This window comes from Myotis myotis, unplaced genomic scaffold (assembly GCF_014108235.1).
Source record: "Myotis myotis isolate mMyoMyo1 unplaced genomic scaffold, mMyoMyo1.p scaffold_m19_p_10, whole genome shotgun sequence".
Taxonomy (NCBI): domain Eukaryota; kingdom Metazoa; phylum Chordata; class Mammalia; order Chiroptera; family Vespertilionidae; genus Myotis; species Myotis myotis.
In genome coordinates this window covers 48,672,532-48,689,175 of record NW_023416314.1, presented here as the reverse complement: position 1 = coordinate 48,689,175, position 16,644 = coordinate 48,672,532, and the positions used below count along the sequence as shown (strand labels likewise).

The window sequence follows — 16,644 nt, the reverse complement described above, 5'->3', positions numbered from 1 at the left end:
GTGAGGCTTCCACCATTTCCTGGCTCTGTGTGAAAACCAGGTGCCCGGCAGGAGCAACTCAGGTGAGAGGGCCAGGTTGTATCTTTTTTTCACTTTCCACCCATTGCATAGACGCTTTATAGCAGCGGTTCTCAACCTTCTGGCCCTTTAAATACAGTTCCTCATGTTGTGACCCAACCATAAAATTATTTCCGTTGCTACTTCATAACTGTAATGTTGCTACTGTTATGAATCGTAATGTAACTATCTGATATGCAGGATGGTCTTAGGCGACCCCTGTGAAAGGGTCGTTTGACCATCAAAGGGGTCGCGACCCACAGGTTGAGAACCGCTGCTTTATAGACTAGGTTTCTGCGTTTAAGGCAAGTGAGGGGATAGCTTAGCTCAGTGCTTCTCAAAGTGGGGACCCCAGCCAGGTGCCTCCAAGAACGTATTAGAAACGCCAATGACCAGGGCACCACCTGGCCTGCGGAATCAGAAGCCCTAGGGGCAGCTGGATTCACCTTTGAGAAGCACTGGTGTGGCTTCCTCCAAAAGCAGCCGTGGGCAAACTACAGCCCGCAGGCCGGATCCTGCCCGTTCGGCTGTTCTACCGGCCCGCGGAGCCGAAAGAGCGGAGGGTTCTCTTGCTCTCCCCTCCGCTCCTTCACCAGCAGCAGTGTTAACATGTATTAGTTCACACAAACACTCCATCCATGCTTTTGTTCCGGCCCTCCGGTCCAGTTTAAGAACCCATTGTGGCCCTCGAGTCAAAAAGTTTGCCCACCCCTGCTCCAAAAGACAGAGGGGAGCAGACGCATGGCAATTATCCGCAGTTGACACAGAGGCGTGCTGGGTAACCATAGGAACCCCGTTATTACTGCTAAATAGGAAGCAGCCGTGAAGGCAGAGGGCCCCCGGAGAATCAGAGGAAGCTCAGCGCTATCAGTGTGCGAGGGGCAGAGATGTGAAACAATGGCCAAAGGTGACGACCACAGCAGAGTTTAAAGGAAGCTCGTTCAGACCTGAGGAAAAACACACCCCATGTCCTGTCAGAATTCATAGTTGGTGGTTTATTTAAGTATTTATTTTCCTGGGTTTTGAGGGGAAGGGAGGGTTGGAGAATTCTTAAATCATTCAAAGGGACATAATCTGCGGGAAGGAAATCCTTTTCTTTTTTTTAAATAAAATAATGCAACCGTGCTGAACTTCAGAGGGTCATGCAGTGGGCACACATCACGGGGGCCAGGGGAGGCCAAGTCTGGCTCAGTAACAAACCCTGTTCCTAGAAAACTAGCTTAACAAAACAATCCCGCAGAAGCAGTTTTAGCTGTGACAGTGAGTCACTGAAAGGTCTAACTCAGAAGTCAGCAGGCTTTTTCTGTGAAGAGCCAGAGAGTAAACACTTTGGGCCTTCTGTGCCCAGCCCCTCCTGGTGGAGCAGCACCGGCAACGAGGTAACCATATGAGGTGGGGGGCTGGGTCCCATAGACCTTTATTTTTAGACACTGAAACCTGAATTTCATATAACTTTCAAGTTTTCTCAAAATAGTTTCCCTTTGATTTTTCTTCAGCCATTGAAAGATATTTAAATGATGCTTTGCTCAAAGGCAAGACAGAAACATGTGGCCGGCCAGCTTGCCACCCCATGGAGTAAACAATTGAGCAGTGACAATACACCCACTGAATGAGCTATTCTGCCAAAGCTGCCATCAGGACGACTAGGCGGCCACAGGGACAGTTTTTATCGTGTGAGGCTGAATGAGAAAAGCAGAATAACAAAGAGTATTGGCACTATCAGGGGAGCTAGGTCCATGGAAAAGGTAGGGATGCAGGTGGAAAGTCACTGAGAAGAAGCATTGAAAATGAGCATCCCGGGCCAGGGGTGCTGGGTGTGGATGATTTACTAGTATTTTTAGTGTAAAGATTTACCATTGTCGTCACACTCCCTTTTCAAGGACAGACAGATCTTTAAATTAGGTTAATAAGGAAAAAAAAATCTGGAAATGTCTTAATTGGGGGCAGGCATTTTATGCCTCACTTCCCCCTTCCTTACAGACCACCTGCTGTGTCATTTGTTTACTGAGTCTCCCGTGATGCTCCAGGAGTGGGTTTGGTTTGGCCCACTTCTCTGTCTCACACCCTTGAACACCGTCTGGCACCTCGTAGGCATTCAATGCATATTTGTCAAGTAAATAAACGAATACGTTCCTCAAGGACCTGGTTGAGTGTCAAGCTCCCGAAGCATCCCTGGACCCCTGGGAGGAAGGGCAGCTGGCACACTGCACAAAAGCACCTGGGCTTCTGCAGGGACCACCCCCAGGTGACTGGCTCCCCACTCAGAGCGCTCCCTGAATCTCACGCTGATCTCCGCACAGCCCGACCAGGCTGCATTAGGAGGGGTAACGCGGGGTCCCTCCCTGGACAGGAGCTGTGTCGGGTGGGGATCGTGTCAGCCTTGGCTTTATATCCCACAATATTCAATCCCAGGACGTAACGGGCATTCCGTAAATGTTTCCTGAGTAAATAAGTAGGTATTTATAGTCACATACAACATCTAGAACTTTCCCTCAAGAATCCCTCTTGTCCTGGAAGGAATCCTGCCCGTTATTAAGGAGAAATCCCTGCTTCCACTCAATCGGAGTGAGTATCCCAGTCCCCAGAGCTGGGGAAGGCAGCAGCTCCCCGGGGAAGTGACGGTGGCCTGGTTTGGAGAAAGGTGACGGTCTCACCTGTTTCTTCCTTAAGGTCCTGGAAGAACTTCTGATTGAAGATGAAGGCCACGCCACTGATCTCCTCCACCTTGGCCTCGGCGGTGCTGTTTCTGTTTATGAAGTTGGCGGTGATTGCGATAGCCAACTTCCCACGGAACTCTTTCCTCCTGAAGCCTGCGGAGGGAAAGGGAAGGAGTGGGTCTTTCTTCTGGACTTGGTGTGAAAGCTGGAGAAGATGACTGAGAAAGCTGCTCTCTGACGTCCATCGGTCAGCGAAACTCACGGTCCCAGCAGACTTGCTGGACAGGACCTTTGTCTCCAGCCAGCTGTGGGAACGCCCCCACATCCCCTCACCATATCATCAAGCCTCATGCTGATTCCCAAACTTCTCTGTCAAAAATCCCTTTGACTAAAACTCTTGGGTTTCTACTGTATACCCACTCCTTTGAGTCATTCTTCATTAGAACTTTGTCAAAAATGGTCAGAAATGGCCATGTTTCTCTAGTCTAATATTTCTTAATGGGGAGTGATTTTGCCCCCCCCCCCCAGAGGGCATTTGGCAAAGTGTTGAGACATTTCTGGTTGCCACAACTGGGGGTACCACTTGGTGTCAAGTGGGTAGAGGCCAGGGATGTCCCCATGATGAAGAATTATCTGCCCAAAATGTTAATAGTGCTGATTCAGAGACTCTGCACTGGCCTACCTTCTTGGTCCCAAGTTGCTCAAATGGCTCGTCCTCCCCAGCCCACCCGTCATGTTCACGAAATGCCAAACTACACACAAGCTGAGCATGGATCCCGAATTTTCAAATATTCAAACTGAGTTTCCTCACACTATCATAAACTCTAACAGCACAATATCCAGGTTGGCAGCTTAAAAATTCTTTGTCAGATATTGGTTATTGATTGCAGGGGAAGAGGTATGAGGTGGAGAGAGAGGAACCGCACTGTTCCCACAGCAGGTGGGAAGGGCCTCGGCAGGCCAACCTCACATCCTGAATTCTCTCAGATGAGCCCTATGTCGGGGAGTGTGTTCCATCCTCAGAGAAGGTGCCTTCGCAGCCAGACGTCTCTGTCTGCAGCCCTCGAGCCAGGCAAGCTCGAAAAGCAGACCTGTGCTCGTCAAAGAGATGCCACATGGGAAGATTCACCCACAACCCCTGGTCTCAAACTAGTACAGTTAGTGCCAGTGAGTACAACCTGCGCACCAATTAGTCTTGGGGCCGGGGTGGAGGTGCCTGAAGGCATTCCCTGGCAATGCGGCTCCTCTCTCAACCTAACCAGGTCCTAACCCAAGAAAACATGTGCTCCCAAGTTTACAACTCAGAGAAGCAGTTTTGCACCCTGACAGTTTGGGCAAAACTCATCTTCCTGCCCAGCACTGAATGTGCTTAAAAGTCATGAGAATAGCAGGGCTCCTCCTCTAGAGCATTATCCTCCACAGCACACTGATGCCATTAATGATATACAAATGCTTTTCTGAGATGAAGTAAGTAGGAAAGTGCTTAGCACCACGGCTTGAACGTTGGCAGGTGCTCAATAAAGGGGGGTTGATTTTTTTCTTTTAATTTTCATGGCATTTAACCTTCACAAAGCATTTGTACATAGGAGTCCTTCCCCAGCCCTTATAACGATGCTCTAACGGGGTTTGATTTTCCACATTTTACAGTTGGAAAAACCAAGGTTCAGAGAGAATTAAATGGCTGCTATCTAGACACTCACCTCAGGCACGACAGGGTGGTCTGCCCTTCTATCAAGACCCCCTCCAGCTTTGGCACCTGTCACCTCACCCCCTCTTCTCCACCCTCTTCTGGATACACCCCCTCCCACTTATCTCCCCATCCTTGGTGCCAAAAAGAAGAGTCTTCACCTTCCAGTGTGTTCCTGCGGCCATCGGCACCGATGATGACATCGAACTCGAACTCCGACAAGGAGTGGTCAGCAGGGAGAAATTCTGCCCGCCAGCCAATTTCTACCAGGACAGAAAAAGGAGATGAGTTGGCACAGAGAGCGGTGGGAAGAGAGAGTGATTATACCCCCTCTGTGTTGGCCATGAGAAAGGGACAATGCCACCTGGTGTAGGCGCCCCAGACAGAGCCTCCACAGGAAAGACCCAGCGCTGTCCAGATTCACACTGGAATCTGGAGTTCTTCTGGCTTTAGTGTCAGTTCAGTCCAAGATGAAGTTAACCAGCAGCGCCAACTCCATGCCTGGTTTTACTGGTTTCTATAGGTAAAGGCTGGGAGTCTATCCTCAATGATTCTCAAACCAGTCTCACTTGGATCTTATATCTTTCAACAGATTCTCCCATGTTCTCTTCATAGTCCCCAGGTTCCTCAGGGCCCTTCCATTGCGAAAGAGACCCGAAAGGATATGCAGGGTGTAATGAAACCAGTTTGACTTTCCTACTTCATTATGCTCAAAATGTTCCATTGTGCAGCACACAGTCTTTTATGAAACCATATTCAAGTGAAACCTTGATGGCTACCCATAATCAGAATTTAATATCCATGGGAGGTCTGGGGAAGATGAACAGCACATGGGTCTCAGAGTTTAATGGATGCCCAGCGACAAAAGCCAAATAACACCTCCCCTAAGTTCTCAATATTCCGGCTAAGACAGGAGAAGTCAGAGTTGTAGCCGTGTGTGAAACTGTGAGGTTTCTGACACGATCTGGCTCAGAACTGAAAGCCCTGCCCAGGCAGGAGAAGATTTTGATAATAAGGACGATGCAAAGGCGTCATGAACAAACCCTCTGATCATAGTGTACATGCAGCATCAGAATTTACATACACATCCTAAAAAAGGAGAGGTTTGCTAAATAAGACATAACTACAATGAGTGAATTTTATGATTTGTAAATTATACTTCAATAAAGCTTAAAAATAATACGCCCTAACCAGTTTGGCTCAGTGGATAGACCGTCGGTCTATGGACTAAAGGGTCCCAGGTTCGATTCTGGTCAAGGGCATGTGTCTTGGTTGCGGGCACATCCCCAGTTGGGGGTGTGCAGGAGGCAGCTGATCGATGTTTCTAACTGTCTATCCCTCTCCCTTCCTCTCTGTAAAAAGTCAATAAAATATATATATATTTTTAAAAAGCTTAAAAATATTACATACCAAATAATATTTCGAACATGTATTTCATACTTGCTCTAGAAACTTCACATTCTTTACTGGACTTTAATACTACCATGCAGGGACATCAAGTGTATCCTCATATCTGTGTGTACATAAACAGCTTGAAGAGCATGTGAATGAACTTGATCAGACAACCAAATCTATCTTCTAGCCTACTCCTGATTGGACTTCCTTTGTCAAAGTGGCACCTCGTAGTGGCAGGATAATCAAATTACAGGTTTTGTGGCTTAATACTATATCCCCTGCGAACTGAAGAGCAAACCTAAAGTGATAGCAATGGTCAAAAAAGGTAAAATAGCCACTGATGAAATTATGTCAAACAGCTCCGAATAAGAATAACTGTCAAATTATTGAGAGCTGCAAATGTAATTTCCATTTGCAATGTCTCATTTCCAGGCAGAAGAGGAAAGTTATACTGTACTGTGGTTTTCTTGATCTTCGGGAGGCTCCAGAACCTTCACAAACTCCACATTCACATGGATTTCAACTCCCAAGATCAGGGCCACCTTGAATAGGATGAGCTGTAACTGACGAATACCTGTTAGAAAGGAAGGGAAAGAGAGACCAGCTGTCAGAAGCAATGCCTGGATGCCTCTTGTATATAGAACATTATATAATCACTGCTCAGTGATCTCTGAGTATAGCAATGTATCAATAATGATCATTACTGGGCACTAATTATGTGTCAAGTACTCTATGTCTTCTCATTTAACCCTTACAGTGCCCCTTCGGGATAATTATTCTCATCTTATCAATGAGAAATTGAGGGTTAACGAGGCTAAGTGACTTGCTCACTCAGGGTCACATGGAAGTCAAACTAGAATGTGGACCCAGCTCTGTCGGATTCTAAGACTGTGCTCTAGCCGTCAGATCATGCTGTAATGATGGAGGCTCTCTTTCCTGCCTCTGTCCTCAGCTGGGCTCTGGGTTTAGTAAGATAAAGATGAAAAAAACAGTGGAGAGAGAAAGAGAGAGAGAGAGAAAGAGAGAGAGAGAGAGAGAGAGAGAGAGAGAGAGAGAGAGAGAGAGAGAGAGAGAGAAAGAGAGGATAAAAGGCCACAAGTAAAATCAGCCATCAACTGGCTTATTCTTTGGGAACCTAAACCTAAGCCCCTAGCCACCCAGGGTAAGGAGTGAGGTGGGGAATTCTCTCCACAAAGCTGGGCTCATACCCTGGCCAGTGTGCTCAGTGATTAGACTATCGGCCTGTGCACCAAAGGGTCACAAGTTCGATTCCTGGTCAAGGGCATGTTCATGGGTTGCAGGTTTAATCCCTAGCTCCAGTCAGGGTGTGTGCAAGAGGCAACCAATCAATGTGTCTCTCTCACCATTGATATTTCTCTCTCGCTCTCTCTCTCTCCCCCTCCTCTCTTCCACTCTCTCTGAAAAATCAATGGGAAAAATATCCTGGGGAGAGAATTAAACAAACAAACAAACAAACAAACAAACAAAGCTGGACTTATGTTCTCGACTTCTTACCTGAAACCCCCAATATGTGGCACCCTGTTTCTCTACTTTGTCCCCTACTATTCAGCACAGACATGGTTGCTTCCAATATATTTCTGTAGAGTGCAGTTTTAAACTCTCTGTGGGTCCCTCTCTATTTCGTGGGCTTTGCTCATTTAGCATTTACTGAACATCTACAAGGAGCCAGGTGCCATGCTAGGTCCAGGAGATAGGACACACCCCCTCTAATGGGGGAAACACAGGTACACAGAATGGGGCAGGGCATGGCGGTTGGGGGCAGAGCTGCAGTCCTGAAAGCCTAGAGAAGGGGAGGGACCGAGAATACCACATCCCACAGAGAGATGAAGGAATATTGAGACTATGGGAGGCTAGGGCACTTGGGAGATAGGAAGCTTCTGGAGACCTTGGTGAAAATCTCATGAGCTCAGTGGTTGGGAAGAAATCAGACTAGAATGCAAGGAGGCATGAATGGAAAGTATAGACAAAGTCTACATCTCTTTCTAGAATAAATACTTGGAAGTAAAGAAAAGTAATGGGCAGTAACAAAGGACCGAGGAGGGGCAGTGTGAGGTGAGAAGCGGGAAGACTAAGTGATGGGGCAGGTGAAAAGGAGAGAAGGAATCAAGAGGGACCAGTGTGGAGAGGAGGCGGTCAGCTCTGCCTCTGACATTGGGTTGAAAAGAAGGAGTAGGTACACGGGTAGAGGAGGAAGGAGAGGGAGCTGGAATGGGAAGTGCCTGCTGGTGGCTTCTCTTCCCCAGAGCATGGGAGGGAGGCTGCGGTGGAGGTTTGGAACAGCCACTGTGGGAACTGGAGGAAGATGCTGACACAGGACAAGCTGAGAACAGCTGCGCAGTGCTGAGGTCCAGAACACAGCTGGGGCTGGAGACCACGGTCCGTCTGCAAGGAAGCCGATCAGCTGGGCCTGGAAACAGGCCTGGCCTCTCCTTATGGTAGGCTATATGTTTCCAGCACACAGTAGGTGCTCAATAAATTATACCTGCCTCTCTTCTCACAGGCACTGGGGCTGCCCTTGACAATGATCACGCTGAGTCTCAGTTCCACGGTCCTGCCAGTGCTCCTGCACACTGGGATATTCCCAGGGCCTAGGAGTTAACTGGGAGCAGAGGGGGGCCGCTGGCCCAGAAGGCAGCCCGACAGCCCAGGGCCCTCCCAGGCCTGCCGGTGGCCAGCTCTGCCTCTCGGGAAGGTCTGATGAGAAAGCGGTGCTCAATGCTGTTGTTGTAAAGTGGAAACCAACATACATTCTTTCAATGGGTGGTAGGGAATACCCTGAAAGCTGACACTGCAACTTTCTGGGCAAATCCAAATTACTTTCCAATGGACTCATGGAACTTTCTCATCTCAGAGCGGGAATAAACTCCGGGACCGCGTCTGGTAAGTTCTCCTGCATCTGTCTAAATTACACCCCATGTAGCTGATAATTCTCTCCAGGCATTCCCGCTTGAATCCCATAGCCATTTCCCATCAGTTCTTGTCCTCATAAAAACATAGATTTCAGGATTCTCCTCCCACCCATGTTTTGAATTCTGAATTTTGAAACTTGGGGACCCTGGCTGCTTCTTGCTCCCTGTACATCCTTAGATGTTAAGCATTTCCTGAATACCTACTATGCACCAGGTACAATGATAAGCACATTACAAACTTGACCTTATTTAATCCTCAGCAATCCTGGTAGGCAGGCATTAATCACATTTATGGGAGACAAAACTGGGGCTTGAAGAAGGTAAGGAATTTGACCCAAGTCACACAGGAAAACTGGGCAAGGCAGATTTTGGAGCCAAATCTGTTCAAACCTTGAACTCTCCCCATAGTATGAACCTCCCTAATGTTTATGAGTGACTAGATATAAAATGGCCAAAGACCTCCTTCCTTTATGGGAGGAGGGAGGCTGCTCTCCCAACGTGCGTCTGCACAGATCTTGCCCCACGAGACCCAGGCATGAGTAACATCTGGGCAGAAGGGCCTCAGCTCCCACCTCGCCCTACCTAAGCATTCAGGGATGGCCCAGGCCCCGAAACCCATGCCCTCTCTTCCCCCTCCTTTCCTGAATGAACATCATCATGATGTCCTCTCGTTAAAGTGCAATAAAACTTGGTATGAGGAGTGGTGACATTCCTCTCTTCTAGAAGCTGCCAGGGTTCCCCAGAACCGGCAATGCTTCTTGCCCAAAAGGCCCTCGACAACCTGCCCTATTTAATGGCTTTGTGTGGCTCCCTCTTCCGAACTCCTCTAGCAAGTCTGACTCCTCTATTAAAGCACATTTCATTACTGACAAAACCTCAGTGAGCTCTCTTGGTGCAGAGTATGCTAAGTACCTCTGCCTCGGTTTTCCATATTCCATTCATTCACTCAGCAGACGTTTACTGAGCACCTACTATGTGCAAGCACTCTTTTATGCTCTGGAGATACTCTGGTGAACAAGACATGCCATAGTCCTTGACCTCATGGTGCTCAGAGCCTAGGGGGCCAAGCATAGGGCCTGGCCCACGGCACAGAGCAGGTCCTTCACTAAATATCTGCCTGTTGGATGTGTGGAGCTCCCAGGGACTTGCACGATGGAACATTCTGGGGACTCCTCAATGTGTCCCCAGGTCAGCCCCCTCTCCTCCTGGGGTGCCACCACTGGCGCCACTCACTGATGTGGTCGATGGAGCCAGCACAGAACTTCCCATAGAACTTCTTGGCTCCCAGGCCCCGCAGGTCATGGATGGTGAAAGGCCAGAGGTGCAGTACGTTGTTCCGGGAGAAGGTGTCCCTCTTCTCCACCACGACCACTTTGGCCCCCAGGTAGGCAAGTTCAATGGCCGTGCGCAAACCACATGGTCCTCCCCCAACGATGAGACACTGCAGAGGTGAGAGCGGAGAGAGACACTCAGTGACTCTAGCATCATAGACACAAACCGATGGTCAGCAGCAAACCCCATCCACCCAAATCGACCAGCAAGTGCAGACAAAACAAGCGCCTGTTAGGACCTGCCATTCATCCATCCAATGTTCACCACCCGTGGGCCTGCTGTGCACCAGGCACTGTGCCAAGCCCAGTGAGGGACGCAGAGGTAAAGGGACCTGGGGGGAGGCATGGTTAGATATACGTGAGGTTCAGAGTCAGAATGAACTGGGCTTTCATCCCAGCTCTGGCATTTGACCTCTTAGTTTCTTCTTTGGTGACATGGGTCTGCTACCCTCTCCTTGTAGGGTTGTTAAAACTAAGATTGCTTTTTAAAAGCTGACGGCACATCTTTGTGACCTTGCTTAGGCAATGGTTTCTTAGATGTGATACCAGGAGCATAAACAACAATGGAAGAAAGAGATAAATTAAACTTCATCAAAATTAAAAACTTCTGTGCTTTAAAGGCTACTATGAAGAAAGTGAAAAGATGACCCACAGGTGGGAAAAAGTATCTGCAAATCATATATCTGATAAGGAATTATTATCATAAAGAATTTTACAGCTCAACAATAAAAAGACCAATAACCCAGTTAACCAACGGGAAGACAATCTGAATAGACATTTCTTTAAGAAGATATATGAATGGCCGGTAAGCACAGGAAAAGATGCTCCACATCATTAGCCATCAAGGAAATGCAAGTCAAAGCCACTCTGAGATGTCCCTTTAGACCCGCTGGGATGGCTGTAACCAAGAAGACAGACAACAACAAGTGTTGGCAAGGAGCTGGGGGGACGGGAGCCCTCACACTGTTGGCAGGAACGTACAAAGGTGCAGGTGCTTTGGAACAGTTAGGCCTTTGCTCACAGAGTTAGACACAGAGTTACCACATGAGCCGACCACTCTGCTTCTAGGTTTGTACTAAAGAGAAATCAAAACATATGCCCACACAAAGACTTGTACACGAATGTTCATAGCAGCATTAGTCATAACAGCCCAAACAACCCAAGTGTCCATTTGCTGATGCATAACAAAATGTGGGATAGCCTCACCATAGAGTATTACTCAGCTATGAAAAGGAATGAAGTGCTGATATATGAATGAGCCTTGAAAACATGATATTAAGTGGGGGGAGAAACAGACACAAAAGGACACATACTGCAGGAGTCCATTTATATGAAATGTCCAGAACAGGCAAATCAATAGAGACAGAAAATAGACTAGTTGTTGCAAGGTAATTGGGGGTGGGGGGGTGGGGGTGGGGGGGTGGGGGGAGATTAGGAAGTGGCTGCTGAAAGGTATAGGATTTCTTTTTATGGGGAATAGATCATAGTGATGGTCGAACATACTTGTGAATATACTAAAACCATTGGCCTGTATGCTTTGAATTATATGTTATGGCAAGTGAATTATATCTTAGCAAAATAATTATATGAGAAAAAAAGCATATGGTGTCAAGTGTGGCACACACTAGTAGAAATCAATAACTAGTTCTATCTGGAGCCCAGAAGGGGAAGAGCTAATCCTACTTGGTAAGCTGGAAAAGACTTCACAGGGAAGGTCTTTAAAATCACATCACCCCACTATCATCTCCTCCTCTTCCTTCACCATCATCATCATCATCACTCCACCACCACAGCCTATGTTTGTCGAGCACTTGCTATGTGCAGGTGCTGGTTTCAGTGCTTTATGTGGTTTTGCTCTCAATCCTCACAATACATCTAAGAGGAACTATTGTCATCCCCATTTCACAGCTGGAAGAACTGAGGCACAAAGCAGCTAAGTCTTTGGCCCACGGTATCACAGATTGAAAGGGGCAGAGCCAGGATTCAAACCCAGGTTGTCTCACTCCAGAGCCCACCATGCTGTTCTGATTCTGGTTTGCCAGGAATAAAAAGAAGAAAGAACATTCAAAGGGAAAGAAAGAGAAGTTCTAGATCAGCCGTGGGCAAACTACGGCCCGCGGGCCGGATCCGGCCCGTTTGAAATGAATAAAACTAAAAAAAAAAAAAAAGACCGTACCCTTTTATGTAATGATGTTTACTTTGAATTTATATTAGTTCACACAAACACTCCATCCATGCTTTTGTTCCGGCCCTCCGGTCCAGTTTAAGAACCCATTGTGGCCCTCGAGTCAAAAAGTTTGCCCACCCCTGTTCTAGATGGATGGAGAGAAGGATACTTTGGGGAAGGGAGGAGAAGGAGAAGAGTTTGTCTGGAGCCAGATGCTGAAGGTCTTAAATGACAGGAGTAGGGGTATGGCTTTGGTCCTGTAGGCCTGGTCACGGTGGGCAGAGGTGACAAAGAGGATTCTGTGCAAGTCCCATGCTAGGTCTTAATGGACACTGTGACGTTGAACAAGAATCCCCAAGGAAGCTGCAGCCATTTTGGAGAGAAGGGTAGACACAAGGACCTAGCTAGTTATGTGGGATACAAGCCCTTTATTCAAACAAAATCTTATCAGGATAAGTTAAAACAAAACAAAACAAAACAAAAACAGCAGAAAAGGGCAGTATTCTGACAGAGAGGACCAGAGACACCCCTACACAGCACCCTGCCCTACTCCCAGGCAGCCCTGGGACAACTTCCCGAAGTAAGAGTTCATCTGGGGTGGGGGCGGGTAAATACCTCAGGATACCACAGCAGGGCGACAGGGAAGGAGAGCTGCACCCATTCCTCGCAGCTGGACACTGCAGAGGCATTCGGAAACTTCCCTTCTGCCGGGAATCCAACCTTATCTTACAAAAACGCATTCCCCTTCCCCTGGCAAATACTCCATCATCCAGTTATCACTCATCGGGGCGGCAGCGTCCCAGAGGGAAAGCACAAACAGGCCTATCAAAGCTCCCACACCACGACCGATCCGTGGGGCTTAGGGTCTGTGGAAGCCCCACCGGGGGAAATGAAGTCACTGCTGAGATAGGACTCCCTCCAGCGCGCCTGCAGCTCCCTGGGCTTCCTTTCTGGTGGGAGCTGGCTGGCGAGAGCCAACTCCTCCGAGGCCAGCTCCGCATCTTATCTCATGCCCCCAGTGCCTCGGGCTCAGCTCGGACATAGCCAGACCATGACAGGCTTCCGAAAGCCAGACTCCAAACCCCAGCGCTTGTGAGGTTGGCTTTGGGTTTAGGTTTGAATTCACCGCATTTCTTTGCAGTTAGTGCATCTTTTCCTGTTTGCCGAGTTCTGTCACTCCAGGGCCAGAGATGGAGAGGGGGCGGGAGGATGTGGGGTGAGGAAGGGCAGGAGGAGAAGGAGTAGAGCCCTCCTGCACCCTTCTATCCAGGATGCCTGACCCAGTACTGCTCCCAGGACAAGGCAGGACACCCCCTCCCACCAGTTGGGGGGCTGCTGTGCATTTTTCGTGCACATAGTAGCTGGTGGACTGCTTCTGGCCCCGCCCTCCCCCGCTAGACCTGGATCCCATCCGTGAAAGCTCAGTTTTCCCACCACCCTGGGCCCCGGCATATACTTCAGGCCTGAAATTGCAGCGACACCACTCATACCACAATCTAAAGTCAAAATAAATACCAATGGGCCTACTTATCTGCAGGGGGGAAATTTGGTGCAGATGTACCAAAGCAGGAGAGAGGGCTGGCTGCAGGGGCCAGACCAGTTCCTCTTGGAACACGCTTGTTATGATTAATATGGGAACTCAGAATTCTGACGAGAGGCCAAATGCCCCCACTGGTACACACCTGGGCAGAGGAGCAGGAAAGAAGAGGGCATCCCAGGGGTGCCCACAGTGGGTGCTCTGGATGTTGGGCTGGTCCAAACACCATGGATGCAAAGGTTCTGATACTTTCAACCCCCAAGGAGCTGACCCCCTTTCCCGGGCCCAGCCGGGCTATCCCTGCTGAGGACGACTGCCAGGAAAGAAAACATTTCATTAAAACTCAACCCCGCAGCCCCAAATTAGGCTGTGCGTTCCTCGCACCGGCTCTGTCCTTAGTGCTACCCCAGAAGGAAGCTGCCCGTGGTATAATTATCTGCATCTGATTCCCAGGTCAGCGTGAGTGTCCTCTGTCTGCTCAGAGCCCAGCACAGGGGTGGGCACACAGGAGCCTCAATAAACAGTTGATGGATGAATGGCCTTCCCACATCCTCACCACCCAGCCAGTTCTGGCTCTCCAGGCCTAACCGGGACGCTCAGTACACGTCAGCCAGGGTTTATGTCTGCAGATTCCCACCCAGGCTGGGGTAGCTGGGGTCTGCCAAGGCCACCAGCATCACAGACGTCAGCAGATATGTGCGCTCGGGCGACATAAATTTATTACCCAACGGGGAACAGGGCCGATCCAACACTAGCAGGAAATCCATTGTACCGATAAGCTTGGCGGTGCTTAGGCCTCCACGTTCGCAGGGAGAGACAAACACCACATGGAAAAGTCGGCCTCCTATTATCAAGGGGCAGGAAGAGGGCACGTGGGGACTGGCCCACAGTCAAGGCCCAGGGCCGGGGTGGCCCCAGCGCACACAGATGCCTGTACCATCCTAGAGGAACCCTACAAACACTACCCACTTCCTGGTGACACGTGCATCTCCCAACCCACCAGTGGGTGGGTGTGCTGGGACTGCACCAGGAATGCTAACAGGATCCAGTCCCCAGAGGGAGTCACAGGGGAGCCAGGGGCGAAGCCAGGGGTTAGCTATCCAGCTGCCTGGAGACTTGGTTTCCGGTTCTGAATTCTGCCTCTGATTTCCTGGGGAGCTCTGTGTGCAGACACTCCGAGGAGGGGGCGCAGAAAGCCAGCACGTGGAGGCAGCAGGCAGATGCAGGCTGCGTTCACCAGCTGGCTTCCCCAGGCTCTGCCCCTCACGGAAAAGGAAGCTTATCGTGTCTAAACGTACTGCGCCCGCCCAGCACTTTCCACTGTCCAGGCACAGTCCTGACCCCTTTATGCATTTCATCTTTCCAACTGCCTCTGCCCTGTCGCAATCACCTCCACTTTGCAAATGAGGACACTGAGGCAAGGGGGAGTTAAGCAACTGGCTCCAGGTCCCCACTTCACCCCCATTTTTGAGTTAAACAAAGGGACAAAAGAGTGTCAGAAACTTCTCCACGATCACAGAACCAGTGAATGGTCCAGTTTGGATGCCGACCCAGGCAGTGTGGGTCCAAGGCCTGTGCTTGAACCACTCGGTAAAGCCTGACCTCGGGTGTGTGGTCAGCGACGTGAGGCCTTTTCCAGTCCTTCCCTGCCCCGAGTGCAGAGCGGCCTCCACTCCACACGAAGCTCTAAGCGCGTGTCCGCATAGGGGCTGAGCCTGCTCTGCCTCCCCAGGTGGCAGCTTACAGGCGGATGGAGCTAGAGCCCATCTAAGTCCTGGGAAGCCACTTGGGCAGGTGCCACAGCAGTCATGGATTTGGGCATGGTCAGTGCAAGCCTTTTCCAGTGCCCAGGCCGCAAGATGAGCCAAGAGACACAGGGTCAGGCATGTGCTGTCTCCCTGGTAGCAGTGGCCCTCCCAGCCTGCTGACCCACAGGCCACCTCCCGGCATCGCTCCGGTTCCAGGGACGTGCCACCACGCTTCCTGGTGTGGTTTCCAGCCTCGCTGGCTTTCAGGACATGCTGCTTATCTAACCCAGGCAGGGGGGCCCTGACTGTTACTGGGTTACCACGAGTCAAAACAGCCCAGTGCAGAATCACAGGACTGAGCTTTCATATCCAAGGGGCCAGCCACATGCTATTATGAGGGGCTTGCCCTGGGGCCTGGCCTCATAGCCCTACTCTGCAGGATGCTGCTAATGGGGTGGGGGGGGCGGGAGGGGGGAGGAGGAGAGGAGGTCGGAGAGGGGAACAGGAGAGATGCAGTCACCTAAGGTTTAGCCATCTAGCCATGGAGGAGTCTCTGCCAAGGGGTGGCGAGGCAGGGCCTCTTTGTGGTGCTTCAAGGGCTGTTCTCATCCGATTTGACATGTCTGCCCCCGTGTGACTCCCTGCATCTCCGTCACACCCAGTTATTCCTGAGTAACGTTACACACCCCTCACTAACCTCAGACAGTTACAGGAAGGAAATGGGAAAAGGTATCCTGCTTTCTCTGCCTGCTCTCCAGTAACACTCCTCAGAGGCGCTTCTCCTCAGTGGAGAATTAAAGCTGGGATTGGAGAGACAGAGGAAACGGCACACTGAGGTCCAGGCTGAGAAGGAGGGGGTGGTTTGGAGGGAATGGGGAGATTGGTGAGTTGAGGTGAGTATGGTGCTGAGCAATGGTGGGAGGACAAAACCTCTCTGGGAGGGAGCCAGATGATGGAGGGCCGGAATGTCAGACAGGGTCTGAACTCCCCGCCTCCCTTTGGCTACTATGGATTTGGAGTAGAATGAAACTAGTTTAGGAGAGCTGCTTCTAGAGATGGTAAGATCCAAAGATGGTAAGAAGAGAGAAGAGACACAGAGGTGAAGACACCAGCTCCCCAGCATTGGAAACAGGCG

The 16,644-nt window shown here is 49.8% G+C and overlaps 1 protein-coding gene across 15 annotated transcripts in view; it reads right to left on the bottom strand.

The window, feature by feature from the left end:
- The window catches only part of MICAL2 (microtubule associated monooxygenase, calponin and LIM domain containing 2), a 207,327-nt gene that overhangs the window by 108,156 nt on the left and 82,527 nt on the right, over window positions 1-16,644 (bottom strand). For all 15 annotated transcript variants that reach the window (XM_036325407.1, XM_036325410.1, XM_036325406.1 and 12 more), the window contains 4 exons: window positions 9,960-10,167; window positions 6,254-6,370; window positions 4,563-4,664; window positions 2,712-2,867 (listed from right to left, as the gene is read on the bottom strand). In XM_036325407.1, the coding sequence (XP_036181300.1) occupies window positions 2,712-2,867; window positions 4,563-4,664; window positions 6,254-6,370; window positions 9,960-10,167 (583 nt within the window). The remainder of the gene's footprint in view (window positions 1-2,711; window positions 2,868-4,562; window positions 4,665-6,253; window positions 6,371-9,959; window positions 10,168-16,644) is intronic.